This window comes from Zalophus californianus, chromosome 15 (genome assembly GCF_009762305.2).
Source record: "Zalophus californianus isolate mZalCal1 chromosome 15, mZalCal1.pri.v2, whole genome shotgun sequence".
In the NCBI taxonomy this organism is placed as follows: Eukaryota; Metazoa; Chordata; class Mammalia; order Carnivora; family Otariidae; genus Zalophus; species Zalophus californianus.
Window position 1 is genome coordinate 48,910,342 of NC_045609.1, and position 14,480 is coordinate 48,924,821.

Sequence of the window (14,480 nt, forward strand, 5' to 3'; positions counted from 1 at the left end):
CTCAACTGAAGTAAGAGAACTCACCTTTAAATTTATGGGAGTAATACTTTTGTCACTGACAATTTTAGGCTCTATATATTAGCTTCTCTGCCTCTGGCAACCTAAGAAGCTAATCAGTAAATTCTTTTTTTTTTTTTTTTAAGATTTTTTTTATTTTATTTGACAGAGAGAGACACAGCGAGAGAGGGAACACAAGCAGGAGGAGTAGGAGAGGGAGAAACAAGATTCCCGCCGAGCAGGGAGCCCGATGTGGGGCTCGATGCGGGACTCGATCCCAGGACTCTGGGATCATGACCTGAGCCGAAGGCAGACACTTAACAACTGAGCCACCCAGGCGACCCCTAATCAGTAAATTCTAAACAATGTCCCAGGCTCCATGCTAAGCTTTCTACCTGCATTAGTTCATTTAATTCCCTCCACAACTCAACCATAGGTATCTTCTCGAATTTACTCAAGAGCAATTATTCAAATTGCCCAGTTGTGAGGTAATTAAGATGTAAACCTAAGTAGGCTGACCCCAGAGCTGTCTTCATCATTAAATCCTGCCCACCTTTAGCAGGAAATAGTATTCTGTATCTGATGTAGACACCATCTTATGCAAGCGCATCCCTACCCTCCAGTAATGGGTTATAGCAGCAGTTCTCAAGTGTGTCCTGGACCAGCACATCAGCATCACCTAGGAGCCTGTTGGAAATGTAAATTATCTGGCTACAGCCCAGACCTGATGAATCAGCAATTCTGGGAATGGGCCCAGAAAAGTGTTAACAAGCCCCCCGGGGGATTCTGAAGCACCCTGAAATTGGGAGCCACTGGGCAGAGGGTCCCGTCTCTGTGCTTGCTCACACAGCACCCTGTACTTGCTTTCCTGGTTTCTCAGTTCCTCTACTTGACTACTCATTTAACACAAGTTCCTTAAACTAGGGCTGCCTTGGTCAGTCTTATTTCTACCATACTTACGAAATGACTGAATAAATGAATGTGGCAGGCAAAGAAATTTAACAACACCCCTTACTCATTAGTGTAGGGTGAATGAAATTTCAGCAATACTTAAAAAACAAAAACAACCTTGGAGCTTTTTTCCTTCCCAAGTAAAACATCCAGATTGTGTAAGAAAGGAGCCTGCCAGAGGAATAAAAGGATTCAGTTTAGTAAACCTGAGTGATGATGGAAATTCAGAATATTGAGGGGCAGCATATTTTCATAGGAGACTGTATTCAGAGGCTGTGCCTATCAGATTCACATTCTCCTGTAGCTCTCCTGTAACTCTAGTAGGGGAACACATCCTTTAATTCATTAACTTAAAGCAGCTGTGGTATTTTCCTCTCATAAGACGGTTATAAAAGGAGATGAAGGTTGCTGCAGTGCACGTTAGTTACTACAGAAGGCTACCATGGACTGACCTAGTTTTAGGGCTCTGAGAAGAAATGCATACCACAGTCAAACTGGGAATACATAAAAATCTGGAGTATTTGCTTTACTTCTATACAGAATATGGAAGTCATTCAGGGTAAAAACATAATTTATGAAACCTAACAATATACAATTTCTGTTGCGGGTTGCTGTCAAAATTGGCAAATTCTTAAAGTGGTGTTGGTCCCAGTCAGAAGTTATTCCAGACACAAAACTGCTATAAAACTGATGACAGATCCTCAAAATGGCCCTACAGCCATGCCCTGCTACAAAGTGACTTGGCTGTGATTAATAGGACACTTGCTAAGTGGTCAAAGATCAAGTCTTTTGTAAAAGATAATTGCAATCACCTCATACTCACAAAACACTTTGTGGATATTCTGTTGGATGAAACTATTGTCAATGAGACCATCTTCTATGACTTGCACTCAAATGCAAGGCCAGGAGGGACGCAAAGTTCAAGCTTGAGGAAATAAAAAACAGGCAAATCAAGTGATTCTTCCAAAAGCCATGATTTTAGGTGTTATGTCAATAAAACCACTTTCCAGGAGCAAAATAAACAGAGGGTAGTAGTATGCAAAATATTCCATTTTGTTTTATTTTTATGGATAACTGTCATTAATACAGCAGGAACTGGTATGATTATAAAAGATACAAAAAAACCAGAAGAATGTTAGCATTCCATAGAAATTAAAACCTGAGCTGAAGGCTGATCAGAAAGTCTGACACTTGGCACTGTTCTGATAAAAGTTAAGAAACATGTATGCTAGACTTCATAAATAATTCATATTAACTCAGAGAAAGTTAGCTTACATTTCGAAATCTACACATGGAGCTACAAATGCACCAACACTTGAATTAAATGACTTTCGCTGTTGACAAACATTTAAGATAAGCAATGTTACCGAAAACTCTCCAAGGGGGAAAGCAGGGAAGTGAGTAAATTGTAGATTTCTAATTAACAAGTTGAGGTGTGTTGGTATATGGTTTAATTATTTATTCATGTAGATCTAAAAGGCTAGCTCAGTTTGTCAGAGCGTAAGAGAATGCCAAAAGACAAATGGGGATGGATCAACGTAAGTCCACCCCAACTTCTGGAAAAGAAGTGACACAGTGTAACACCACCTCAAAGAACTGTGCTTCTAAGAATAGGAGACTTGTGATCTAATTCAGTTCTCACTTTGGCTTCTAGAATCTAAGAATTTGGTATAAAAGAGGGAAATTCAATTCCTTTAATTAGTAACTATCCATAAGCAGAAGCGGAAGAAAAAAAAAAAAGCTAACAGAGTGATGGGGCTTTGTTGATTAAAAATCTTCGAACATGAATACATGTTAATATGTTGATCTTGAGTCATACTTACAAACCAATGGTTAATATACTACAAAACTTTACAAACATAAAATCTCCTCATCGGTTGCAGAACTTCCAAACTAATGGGATTAATTTCTTCTCCCTTTTAATTCCTCCTTCCACAGAAAGTCCTAAAGCTGAGGAGTCATCAGAATATCTGCACTTTCACATGTGTCATCAAAACATGGTTGTTTTTGTCAAAATGATGCAGGAAGCAGCATCACATGAGGTCAAGGGTCTTATATTCTCTCAAAACATAGTTTCAGTCTTTTGTACTCCAAGTTACATCAAAAAAAAAAAAAAAAAAAAAGATGAGAACAGTTGGACTCATAGTTTCTTTCAGCCCAATGTCATTACAATGTCTCCATGCTAGGAAAGGATATAGTATTTAAGTGCTCTATTACAAAATATCTCCAGTTCTAAAAGAGATAGCTTTTATTTATTTATTTATTTTAAAGGCCGAAGCAGTGCCCTTTCCTTAGCGGAGACCAGCCACTGACTTCCTACCTGTGCCAGCTTTCCAGGAGGACACTAAGTGAGTTTTTGACCTAATATTTTTGCCCCGGGTTTTACGAGGTTTCTCTTCTTTGTGCACCTTCATGTGCTGCCTAAGATGAGAACTCTGGCTGAAGCATTTGCCACATTCACTGCACTGGTAGGGCTTCTCCCCTGTGTGGGTTCTCTGATGTTGAATAAGGTGGGAACTCTGGCTGAAACAGCGGCCACACTCATCACACTGATAGGGTTTTTCTCCAGTATGAATTCTCTGGTGCTGAATGAGATTTGAGCTCTGTTTAAACCTTTCTCCACACTCATCACATTTATAGGGTTTTTCCCCAGTATGGATCCGCCGATGCTGAATGAGGTTAGAGCTCTGAAAGAAACTTTTCCCACAATCGGCACATTTATGGGATTTCTTTCCAGTGTGAATCTTCTGGTGTTGAAAAAGAGTTGAGCTCTGACTGAAACTCTTTTCACATTCAGTACATTTATAAGGTTTCTCATCCAGGCTTCTTCTCAGTCTACTCAAACTTGAGTCAAATCGAACAGTCATTCCCCATTTTTGCCGCTGCCGGCCTGTTTTGCGTGTGTTCTCATAGGCTTTTCCTTGGCTTGAGCTCCGAGAAATACTTCCCTTTGGTTTTCCTAACCGCATGGTGATGAGCCAAATGTATTCTTAAGAGTCTGCTCTCTTCTTCTGAAGTTTCACTTCCTAGAGCTACACAGCTCAATTTTCTGTGTAGAAGAGAAAAATAAAAGCCAAAGTCAATCACTCATTATAATTATTCAACTTTAACCCATATAATTCAATCTTCAACCCACTGAAACTGCATCCATACGTAAATTAAAAATGTACCCAATACATATGAAAACAAAGACAATTCTGGGGGGTGGAAATACTTGCAAAATAATTCTAATAATTCCCAGGGTTTCAACTTAATAAATATACCCAAATTTTGACCAAGTTTACCTATGGAGTTTTTGTCTGTTGGGACAGGATAAAAGTGATAATGTGAAATATAAGTTTTTATTAGGCATTATCAAATGAGTATATAACCGAAGGATTAAAAGGTGGAGACAACATAATATCCTAATGGAAACAGAAGAAATAACTGAAAGACAATCAAAATTTGGGTAATAGACTATCACTACATTTTAATATTTACTCCCATGTTAAAATTCTACTTACTTACTGGTGACTATTTAAAGCATCTGAATTAGAAAGATTGACAAATCATACTACTTTATTAAATTGTTTTTGTTTATCCTTACTTGTTTTGCCATTCTACTTTCACAGCATGGATACAACTTGGCTCTAACTTTATAGCATTAATTGTTTTGAAAGTAAGAACTACCCTATAAGGAGTGGCAAGTTTCTGTGAGTCAATTCAGTAATACTGGATAAGAAAAATGTAAATGAAAAGATGCTTTTTTCCCCTAGATTCTAATAACCCAAGAAAGAGGACAATTCTCTGAAAACTTGAAACAGTGAATTGTTTCTGGGGAAGAAAAAAAATTCAGAAGAACTTTTACTGTAAAGTGGAATGAAACTCAGTGGAAACAAAGAGTAGTGAGTAGAACACAAGAAGAGGAGGAGAAAGTAAGTTTACATGCAAAAAATAGAAGTTTTAAAATACCCAAATGCTGCAAAAATTAAAAAAAATTTTTCATTTACTTACAAGGTTATTTAAAATAATGGCCATAAACAAGCCACAAACTCTAAATAGGTGATAATGTGGGATAAGCTAGGTTGAAAAAGTAATAAAATTATTGAAACTATTTTCCAGGGACGCCTGGGTGGCTCAGTCCATTAAGCGTCGGCTCAGGTCATGATCCCAGGGTCCTGGGATCGAGTCCCGCATCGGGCTCCTTGCTCAGCGGGGAGCCTGCTTTTCTCCCTCTGCCTGCCGCTCCCCCTGCTTGTACTCTCACTCTAGCAAATAAAAAAATAAAATCTTAAAAAAAAAAGAAAGAAAGAAAAGAAACTATATTCCACATCCTGTGTCAGGGAGATTTTAAAATGGGAATAATTACCCTGAGTCTCTGCATAAAAGCTTCTAAAGCAAATAACTGAAAATACAAATTACATCATTGTTCTTGCCTTTCCTTCATCTTTTTGTATAATTCAGACTCCAGGCCTGGTAGTGCTGAGGACTTTATTTGGATATTTAATAATTATCTCTGTTGTAATTATGGTTAAGTATCAGAAAGAGCAAACTGCATACAATACCAATCACTGAGAGAGCACCGCTCATCAACTTTAGTCAATATTTGCAGAGTATAATAACAGAATATTTATCTATTTACAGAATATCTGTTTCAAGGAGACATTTGTTATATACGTGGTGTTGATGTTCAAAAAACAGCTATAACGGGAATTACACATTGAAAAAAACATTTATTTTTTAATACTGTATGTCAGATCTGGTAGGAAACTCAAACTATGTAATCCACCTAGAACACTACAGATGAGGAAATCATACTGAGAGGCAGCCTTAGTGGTATGCCAGACTGTGCTCGCTTCGGCAGCACATAGACTAAAAAAAGTGGTACGCCAGACACTGTTCTATGATACTTCATTCTCATAGCAGCTTTACGCGATGCTCTCCATTTTACAGCTAAGGAAAGGCAGGCGGACTTCGGCCAGGTCCCCAACCCCTAGCAGCCCGATCCCAGAGCCTGTCCTCTTGTTGGCAGAACTTATGTGCAGCCACAACTTTCAACACCAAGTCCAGCGCCGCGACCCGGGCTCAGCATAATTTCTCGGCAGGTGCGGGTATTACGGTAGACCTGAGCGATGGGAGCTGTAGTCGTGCGAACACGCGTACCCGGAATGAACCTGCTTTCTCCTCCATAAAATCGGGAGGACAATAAAGCTGCGACATCCTCGGGGTGTCAGAGGTGTACAGGAGTATCTGCAGCTAGCTCCTAACAGCCCTGTGCTACCCAAGCATCTATTCAAATTATTTAGTCCTGAAAAGAGGAGGCGACGGCCGGCGTGGGCACCGCGGCCCGACTCGCAGGAGCTCCCGTGCAGGCCTCCGCCCTCCCCAGGCCTCAGCCGGCCGCTCCTCGCAGGCCGGGCCCGCCCAGCTCCCTCCGCCCCCGCCCCCGCCCGGCGCCGAGCCTTCCTAGCGGCTCGGGGAGCGGGGGCCCAGATCTGCCCCGCCCCGCGACGGCCAACCGGCGCCCGAGCAGCCTCCGAGCACCTGGCCGCGCACCCCCAGCCCACTCACCGCGCAGCGGGCCGCCCGCCGCCTTGGCTCGCTCGCTCGCTGGGCGCCCCTCGCGCCGCCGGAAGTGCGGGCCTCGCCGTCAGTCGGCGCCGTGCGGCCGCTCTAGGAACGTGGCGGGGGCCGACCCTCTATGGTGCTGGGCCCACCGGAAAGAAGAAACCCTTCGTTTCTTCTTTTTGTTTCGCTCGCCCGCGGCGCCGGAGGCGTCCCGAAGTTCCGCGGGACCGCAAGACCTGTGGCCGGGCCCCTTTGTGGGCGCGCCATGGCTTCCGGGGCCAGCTGACTGCAGCCCGGTCAGTCGGGGCTTTTGAAAGGCAGCACCTCATTCTTCCTAAAGTATTGAGCACTTACTAATTATATAGACGTACTCTGGAGAGCCGAAACTGTTATGATACAGTCACCTGTGTTAAAAAAAGGTTTTTTTTTTTTAAGATCTCAATTGGCTTTGTTAAGCAATCATGAATGGGCAGCATCCCATCTAGGAAATGGAGATGTTCCAAGGAGTTGTACAAAATGGAAGGTTTTTATAGGAAGGAGGGTGGGACAAAGAGTTATTAGCAAAAGAAAAAAAAATGTTACATTTTGGTGGGGAAGGAGGGAAAGGCAGTTTTTGTCATAAGGATGAACTCATTTGTGCTCTAAGGAAATTTCAGATGTTACAAGGCCACGTGCCTGGGATAGGTTGAAACTAACTAAGTCTTGGTTTCCTATAGGGGGTGAGGGGCGGGGGCAAATGACTCCATTTTGGGCTTCTTTAACACCTTAATTATCACCAAAAAGCCTCTGGAAGATGGAAATGATCATACTCTACCGATAAGGAAGGGGGGTGTTTTCGGAACCAGAGTCTCCTGATTTTCAGCATACCCCCCTCACTTCTCTTTAATAATGATCTCTCCTGGTTCTCCTCTCTTACAAGCTCCTCCTCCACCAGCCTGGCAGGTGCTGGGTCATCTGACCTCTTTAAAGTTCTCTGTGTCTCCATTCCCCTGTAGAGCAGCTCCAGTCTGATGGCTTCAAATACCAACAGTATATACTGCAGACTCCTGACTTGGTAACTCTAGTCCAACCCTGGGATGCAAACATTATTGAACTCCAGACCTGTATATCCAATTTTTTACTCAGCTGCCATTTGCATGTGTGATGGACATCCTGAACCTCACCTGCGCCACAAAGGAGCTTCTGACATTCACCCACCCTGTTCCTTCAACAGTCTTCATCCCAGCAGTTGATAGCAACTCCTTCTTTCTAGTTGCTCAGGCCAAAAATCTGGATGTCATTGTTGTGTCTCTTTTCACCCAAAACCCAAACCCAATCCAATTCTGAATTCTGGTGTCTCTGTCTTCAAAATATATCGAGAATTGAGCTGCTATCAATACCTTCACTGCTATAACCTCCACCAAGCTGCTGTCATCTCCTTGTTTGCTGGGGCTTCTCTGGGAAACCACCCAGCAGGGACCAGTGTGCCCTTGAGCCCGGTTGTATTTGAAGAGCTCATTCTAGGAAGAAGGGCGTACACGTGACATGGAAAAGCCCCGTCTCAGCAGGGAGCCCTGCTGCATTTGGCAAGAATGCAAGGGAGGCTGGTCACATGTGTGGCCCAAGTGCAGTAACAGCAGTGGTCCATCTCCGACAAAGGGACCCCAAACAATGGTTCTGTCCACCAAGCCTGAGACTTTGCTTTCTGTTTCCTTTGGGTTCCCTGGGAAAGGAAACTCTGGGGATTCCCATTCCTGGGTTTGCAGAAAACATCTTTGTTAAAAGTGTGACCAGGAGGGAGCAGAGCCCCACCCTGCATGTTATGAGTCCAGGAGCAGGTCAACAGCTGCCTTTCTTCCTGGCAGTCTCAGCTTGTGGGGCCAAAACACGGCACGTGTACATTTACTGTTTTTATACTTAGAACGGCTTGGCTCTGACTGCATTTCCTGCTTTGATCACAGTGAGGGACTGAGGCAGGGGGGCTGTTGCCCACTCGGGCACCTGAGAAGGATATCCCGCTCCTTCTCCACAGCTGCGGGTGCCTGTGTCCTGCCCACCCTGGCACACATTGTGCCTTGCTGGATCCTCTGCAAATCACCTGGTCAGGCTGGATAAGCCTTGTGCTTTGTTTCCCTGGGACTAAAGGACCAGATGTATCCTGGGTGAGCACAGAGGGAAGGCCTTTAATCCATTTTCTGGTAAACATTCCTGCAGGTGGCATATGGCTATCACATGAGAAAAACAAGCTGTTTTTTTTTGGTTCTGATAATTTGTTCTGGGCAAAACACCCTGTTTTTCCCCGAGTCCAGTCCTTCTTTTGCAATCATGTAGATTTCATCCTGTGTTTATTATTTTCTCTGGTTCCTGAGACCTGGCCTGGGAAGACAGTCCTGTTTTAGGAGAGGACATTCACTCACAGGAATCTGCACTTTGTTTTTGGATGCTTTTATTGCCTGAGATACTAGTTAGTGAGGGAGCACATGAGAAATACTGTCAGCTCTGTGGAGAGAGGAAAATAGAGCTCCCACATAAACCAGCAGGAAACCACAGAGCCTAGCAGAGAAAGTCTGCAATTATGGTGGCATGGTGAGCTGAATTAGCAGCTTTTCAAATTGCCTCTGAAAAGCAAATATACTGTTGATAAAAAGATTGGCTAACTAACCCCTAGGATGACTGTAGAAGTGTACATTTCTCTCTTTCCTGTGTAACTTGTGATTTTTCTTAGCTATGATATTCAGAAGTTAGTTTTGATAATGTCTATTTCAAAAGTAATGCTTATCTAGGCAGGCCTTAAATAATATCGAAACAATTGCAAAAAAAAAAAATCCTAAACATGAAAAAACTGTAAAACAAAACCAGCGAGTGCTTTTAGAGGGGCTCCTGATCTGATGGCTTCCCATGTGCAAGGCCCCGTCCTGCTCCTAAGCTGGCAGGTGTTTCTCAGGCTAGAAAGCCACCTATCCCAATCTGGGCTCAGCCTCCAGGCCTCCTTCCAGGGACCTACACCAGCTCTATCCTCTGTTGGTCCCCTGACCCTCCCGGGTATCCAGCCTGCTTCTCCAATTGAGGATAACGCTGAACACCTCCTATTGAGGTGAACCGTGGCTCCGTCTTTGTCTGGCAAAGGACTGAGCACCAGCCTGGCACAATTACTGCCGAATAATGGATTGGCAGTTGAACTAGACCTGAGCTTATAAATATCGGTTGGGGAGTAGAACAACCTGGGGAAGCCTGTTTGATTTGTTTTCTACCCTCCCTGAGGTGCTATTGCCGTCCCATCTGAGCCCCTGCCTGGAAGATTCCTATGGTCCTCCTGATGCTGAGATTCTGTGAATCAGGGTGATCCTATTGCTCATCCTCCAGGCAGCCCACAGACCGCCACCAATGATTCTTCCTCTGTGCCCTTTGGCTGCCTTTGTCCTCAGACCCCACACTAGTCCTCAGGATAGGAGTCACGTTCGGGTCCAGAGCAGCAGGCTGTGGCTCAGCTTTGGCCCTTTTGCTAAATGTGGCCACACATGTTGTAGGGTAAGAGTTTTGGAGGTTAGAGCTGGGAGTCAGGGTGGACACATAGGCAAAAAGAAGGCTTGGTCCGAACTCCTTCAGTTCAATACAGTGCACCTTTATTGAGCTCCTAGGAAACTAGGAAAAGGAGGGAGAGCAGAGATGACAGATACTGCCGGGGATCTCTCTGGAGCACCGCTGCATGTCTCTGTGACGATGGAGGTAGGCCGGGGAAATCCTGGCATGAAGTTCACCCGGAACGGGGGCTCCACACAGCACAGCTGCTCCCAGGCTTTGCTCTCTATGGGTGCCAGGAAGGAGCCATTGCATGGAACGGAGCGGGACTGTCTCTTATATTTGGAAGACTTTACAGTTCTTCTCTTTAAATCCACTATCCACAGGCCCCAGTGGGAAAAGAATTTGGTCTTTAACTTGCTCTGTTTTGGACAAACACTTCACATGACCAATGTACACTGTTGCATAGTTTTGCAAAGGCCTTCCCGTTCATTCCAGAAATTCTCCATCAGCTGACAAATCAAATTGTTCTGGCCGCAGGGAATTCAAAGCCTTTTCTCCTCAAATAGACATTTCTCCTCATTGTGCCCCTTTGATGGGAAGTGTAGAGAGTGAAGGAATAAAGCCCAGAAAGAGCAAGAGGCACACGGGCATCCAAGGGACAGCGGTGATGGGGACTGAGCATTGCCTTCCTAAGCCACTGCCTGAGCCACAGACTCTGCTGCACACGGGCTGGCATCCTTCCAGTGCAATGTGGGCCGCCTCCTCTATGTGATTGAAGTGCCATGTTTCCTGCAGCAAGCTCCTTATAAGAATTCTTCAGGTCCCAAGAAAAAGTTAGAAGCCAGTGCTGCAGAGAGATGATAGGAGGCTCATGGTCTTATCCCAGGTCTGACCTCTGCTGCCAGGGTGCTAGGCTGTGTAATGCTCACAGGGTGGCATCAAAGGCTTGGAGGCCAGGGATACCATGGGGAAGTGAAGGCCAGAAGCAGGGCTTATCCCATACCTGCTGGCAGCCCCTGTTTTTCCCAGCAGAGTCTTGAGTAGCAGCATGAGGGGAGGCCAGACAGGGATCTCATGGTTCACATGGATGAGGAGGTCAGGGGCTCATGGCCAGGCAGAAACTCTGGGCCCAGGCACTGGGAAAGCAGATAGGGCGCACACCCCATGGGTGTGATCAGGTACTGCTCTCCTGAGCAAGAGAGGTGTGGCATGAACAGGACCGGCCACGCCATCCAGCCACATAATGTGGCCAGAGCCCCAGCTTCAGGGCTGCTTACTGCCCACGCAAGCCTCACACATAGACCCCACCGAGCAAATTCGTGGCTCTTCAGGCCTGGCTCTGGGCCCGGTGAGTACTCAGCTAGGAGCCAAGAGCCAGGGACATGGGGCACGTGGTACTCAGGCAGATAGACATGTAGAAGCGTGGGGGCTCGATTCCCCAGCCGGTGGCTTTCAGTCCGTGTGACCAGTCAGGGCCCGGCCCCCCGCACTCAGTGTGCACTGGCAGTGGGGGGGCTTCTGAAGAGGCCAGTGCTGGCTGGCTACTTGGCCTCCACCAGCTGCTCCAGACGCTGCAGCATCGTCAGACGCAGGGCTTGGAACCTGGAGGGAGACACAGCCAAGAGGACTCACTGACCCCGGAGGATACAAGGAGAGGGGGACAGAGCGAGGGAGCGCACAGATGGCTGGGCCAGTAGACCCAAGGCTGATTAGCGGCCACCATCTTTCCTCCGCCAAGGAGAGGGAAGAGCCAGGGCCACACCCTGCAAGACCAGCGGCTTCGAGAAGCAGTCAGACAGGGCTGTCAAGCTTCAAATGTGGAATGTGCTGTTTCTCTTCCCAAGGTTCTTCGGTACAGAGAGGAGCATGCTGGAGGGGACAGGGTGGCAGAGCAGGGATCGGGAAGCCTGCATTCAGGCTCAGGCTCTTCAGTGACCTGTGCCGCAACTTTCCTTGCCTCAGGCCTCGGTTTCCTCTCTGTATCCCAAATGGACTGGCCAGGTGACCCCCAGGTCCCCTTCCAGCTCCCAGACCCTACAGCCAACTGCATGATGGACTGTCCCCTCTGACTGGGGATAGTCTCTGCTGACTTCCCGAATGGGGCCTCACTGCACAGATTTGGAAGGCTGGGGTGGGGACTGGAGGGCGGGCTGTGGCTTTCCAAAACTCATTCAGCCAGAAACCAGAAACCAAACCAGTCCCCCGACGGCAGGCCCTCTCATGGTGAGCAGACTGCCTCCTTCCCTTCCTGAGGGGGAACTCCGACCCTGGCCCCAGCTGAGTGCCCCAGGTGTTTCCCCTACCCCATCCTTCACTCTGCAGAGGGACAGGCCAGTCATTGGCAGGTGCAACTTGGCTAGCCTCACCCAGCCAGGCCTTGATGTAGCTTCCCCAGGAGCCCACAGGTGACACCTGCTCACCTTTCCATTGAACACGTCCCCCTCACCTGAAACCACCAGCTGACATAGAAGGTTCCAACAGCCACTGCTTTTTGGCAGGCTGAGAATTCCCACTAGCAGGAAAGGCCCAGACCAGGCTGAATGTGCCCTGAGCAGGCCCTCTCCTCGGTTGCTCCTCCAGGGCTGTGTCACCAGTAGTGCTCATGACCCTGGTCCAGTGCCCACCCGCGCTCCTGCCTGACTCTCCCGAGCTCAGTTTCAACAGTGGCGCCCCTCCCGTGCTGCTGAGGTGCTGAAGCCAGAGGGGCAGTTTGCCCTGCCTCCTGCCCTTTCTGCAGGCTGTCACCCCAGCTTGCCCTCACTACCGGGAGCCGGGGGGGCAGGCCTCCCTGAGCCAGGCCAAGCGTCGTGCCCTGGAGGAGGGGAGAGCTTGCCCAGCCCCGGCCTGGGGGCTCTGCCCTATGCACTTGCCCTGATGTTCAGGACCCACGACTGGCTCTTTATGTGCTGCTTACTTCATGGTCAGTTTGATTATTTCTCTTTCCTCCTCTTCTTTTAATTTTTCAACAAAACTGTCCAGCACCGGCATTTCAAATTTAATGTACTGAGCGACCTAGAAAATCCAAGAACATTTTAATGTGCTTTAAATTAGAAGCCAAAAATGTGTTTTCTTTTCCTCAGGGCCTCCACAAGCAGTCGATCCAGCCATGTCTTATAGCCAAGGAAATGGCTGCCCTTCTCGCCACCACGCCCAACTCTCAGTCTGTACTAGGACAGAGGACAGAAAAGCCCATTCTCGCCTCACAGCTTATTATCCCTGGGAGGAGAGATGAAGCTGGAGATTAGGAAAAGTATTCAGTAGAGAGCAGAACCACGCTGGGTCTTCTCGGGGGTGAGGGAGGGGAGCGCTGGGAACACCATTGTTTCTAACCCTGGAATGAAGCCGCACTAGTCTGTGAATGGTTCGAAGGGTACAGGGTCACTGGCCTTCACCTTGCGTCCAAACCCTAGAGGCCTTTTCTGTGCAAGGGAGCTCGGCAACATGCTCCTTCCTAGCCCAGGACGCAGGCTGTGGTGGGACTTAACCACATTTCCCTTCCACAGGCCCGGGGTAGGCACTAGTTAAGGGGCCCTTGTGTGGGTGACAGCCAAACACACTCTAACAAAGGAAAAGTTTCTATCTGCCTGAGGGGGAAGGCACAGGCAATGGTTTTTTATGACTCAACTTCCTTTTTCCCCTAGGCCCGTGGCTGGGGCTGGTGGTCCTTGACAGGGGGAGGGAGGGCTGGAGCCATCCTTGTGCTGGGCTTGGGGCCCTTCAGGACAGCTGTGTGAGACGCCACTCCACATGGCTCTGGCCAAGCTCATCTTCAGAGCCCTTGGGAGTCCCCATGCTGTCGTCCAGCCCTTCCCTCAGGAGCAGGCCTCCCTGAGCCTCAGCCCAGACTCACATCGTGGGGAACTTCCTCGCCCAGGTCGGCTTCCATCAGGAATATCCTGGCGATCTTCTCACATGGCCCGTGCAGGATTCTGGAAATCAGTGGGTACTCACAGTCTTTTAATTTTGTTCGCTCTGAAAAAGAAGGCCATTTACAAAACTCATGGGGCAGTAGGATTGCCCCTCTTTGTTCCAGGATGGGAATGTGGTAGAAAATGGATGTCCAGGGGGCCCGGAAACCTTCTCCAGACCTTGAAGAGAAGGTTGCCCTGAATGATGTGTGATTGTGGCATTCAGCAAAGACAGGTCAGAGAGGAACAGGAGCCCAGGGAGTAGGAGAGAGGGGAGGGTGGACACGGGGAGGCGGGCTGCTCAGTTACCATGGAGCGGAACCCTGCACAGAGGGACATGTGGGTTCTGCAACTGTTCTCAGGGGGTGAGGGGCTTCAGCTCCAGCTCACAGCCCCTGACGTGCACCCCCAACCCTTCCCAACTGAGTGTGGTCGAAGACAGTGGCCTCCCTTGTGAGTTTGGTGGGATTCTGGAAGGGGCAGCGAGCATGCCTGGGTTTGGGCCTGGCAGAGCATTCACGGTGGCCCTCAGAGAAGGAGCATGGTCAGTGAGCTTGCCACATGGACAGAGACTTT

The 14,480-nt window shown here is 47.5% G+C and overlaps 2 protein-coding genes across 13 annotated transcripts in view; both read right to left on the reverse strand.

Moving 5' to 3' along the window:
* Positions 1 to 1,980: 1,980 nt before the first annotated feature.
* On the reverse strand, positions 1,981 to 7,941 carry ZNF22 (zinc finger protein 22). 6 transcript variants are annotated; one of them, XM_027589826.2, is made up of 2 exons: positions 7,875 to 7,941; positions 1,981 to 3,997 (listed from the first exon to the last, which is right to left on the reverse strand). In XM_027589826.2, exon 2 carries the CDS (start codon positions 3,915 to 3,917, stop codon positions 3,240 to 3,242), a length of 678 nt encoding a protein of 225 aa, XP_027445627.1. In that variant the 5' UTR covers positions 3,918 to 3,997; positions 7,875 to 7,941; the 3' UTR covers positions 1,981 to 3,239. The 6 variants fall into 6 exon arrangements, with proteins under 6 accessions (XP_027445627.1, XP_027445618.1, XP_027445607.1 ...); XM_027589817.2 differs by lacking the exon at positions 7,875 to 7,941 and adding an exon at positions 7,693 to 7,827; XM_027589806.2 differs by lacking the exon at positions 7,875 to 7,941 and adding an exon at positions 7,659 to 7,795.
* A 2,044-nt stretch (positions 7,942 to 9,985) lies between these two features.
* The window catches only part of RASSF4 (Ras association domain family member 4), a 31,775-nt gene continuing 27,280 nt past the window's right edge, over positions 9,986 to 14,480 (reverse strand). For 6 of the 7 annotated variants that reach the window (XM_027589703.2, XM_035724200.1, XM_035724201.1 and 3 more), the window contains 3 exons: positions 13,847 to 13,968; positions 12,911 to 13,008; positions 9,986 to 11,598 (listed from right to left, as the gene is read on the reverse strand). In XM_027589703.2, coding sequence (XP_027445504.1) covers positions 11,538 to 11,598; positions 12,911 to 13,008; positions 13,847 to 13,968 — 281 coding nt within the window. In that variant the 3' untranslated portion in view covers positions 9,986 to 11,537. The remainder of the gene's footprint in view (positions 11,599 to 12,910; positions 13,009 to 13,846; positions 13,969 to 14,480) is intronic. The other variant, XM_027589655.2, reaches the window with a different exon arrangement.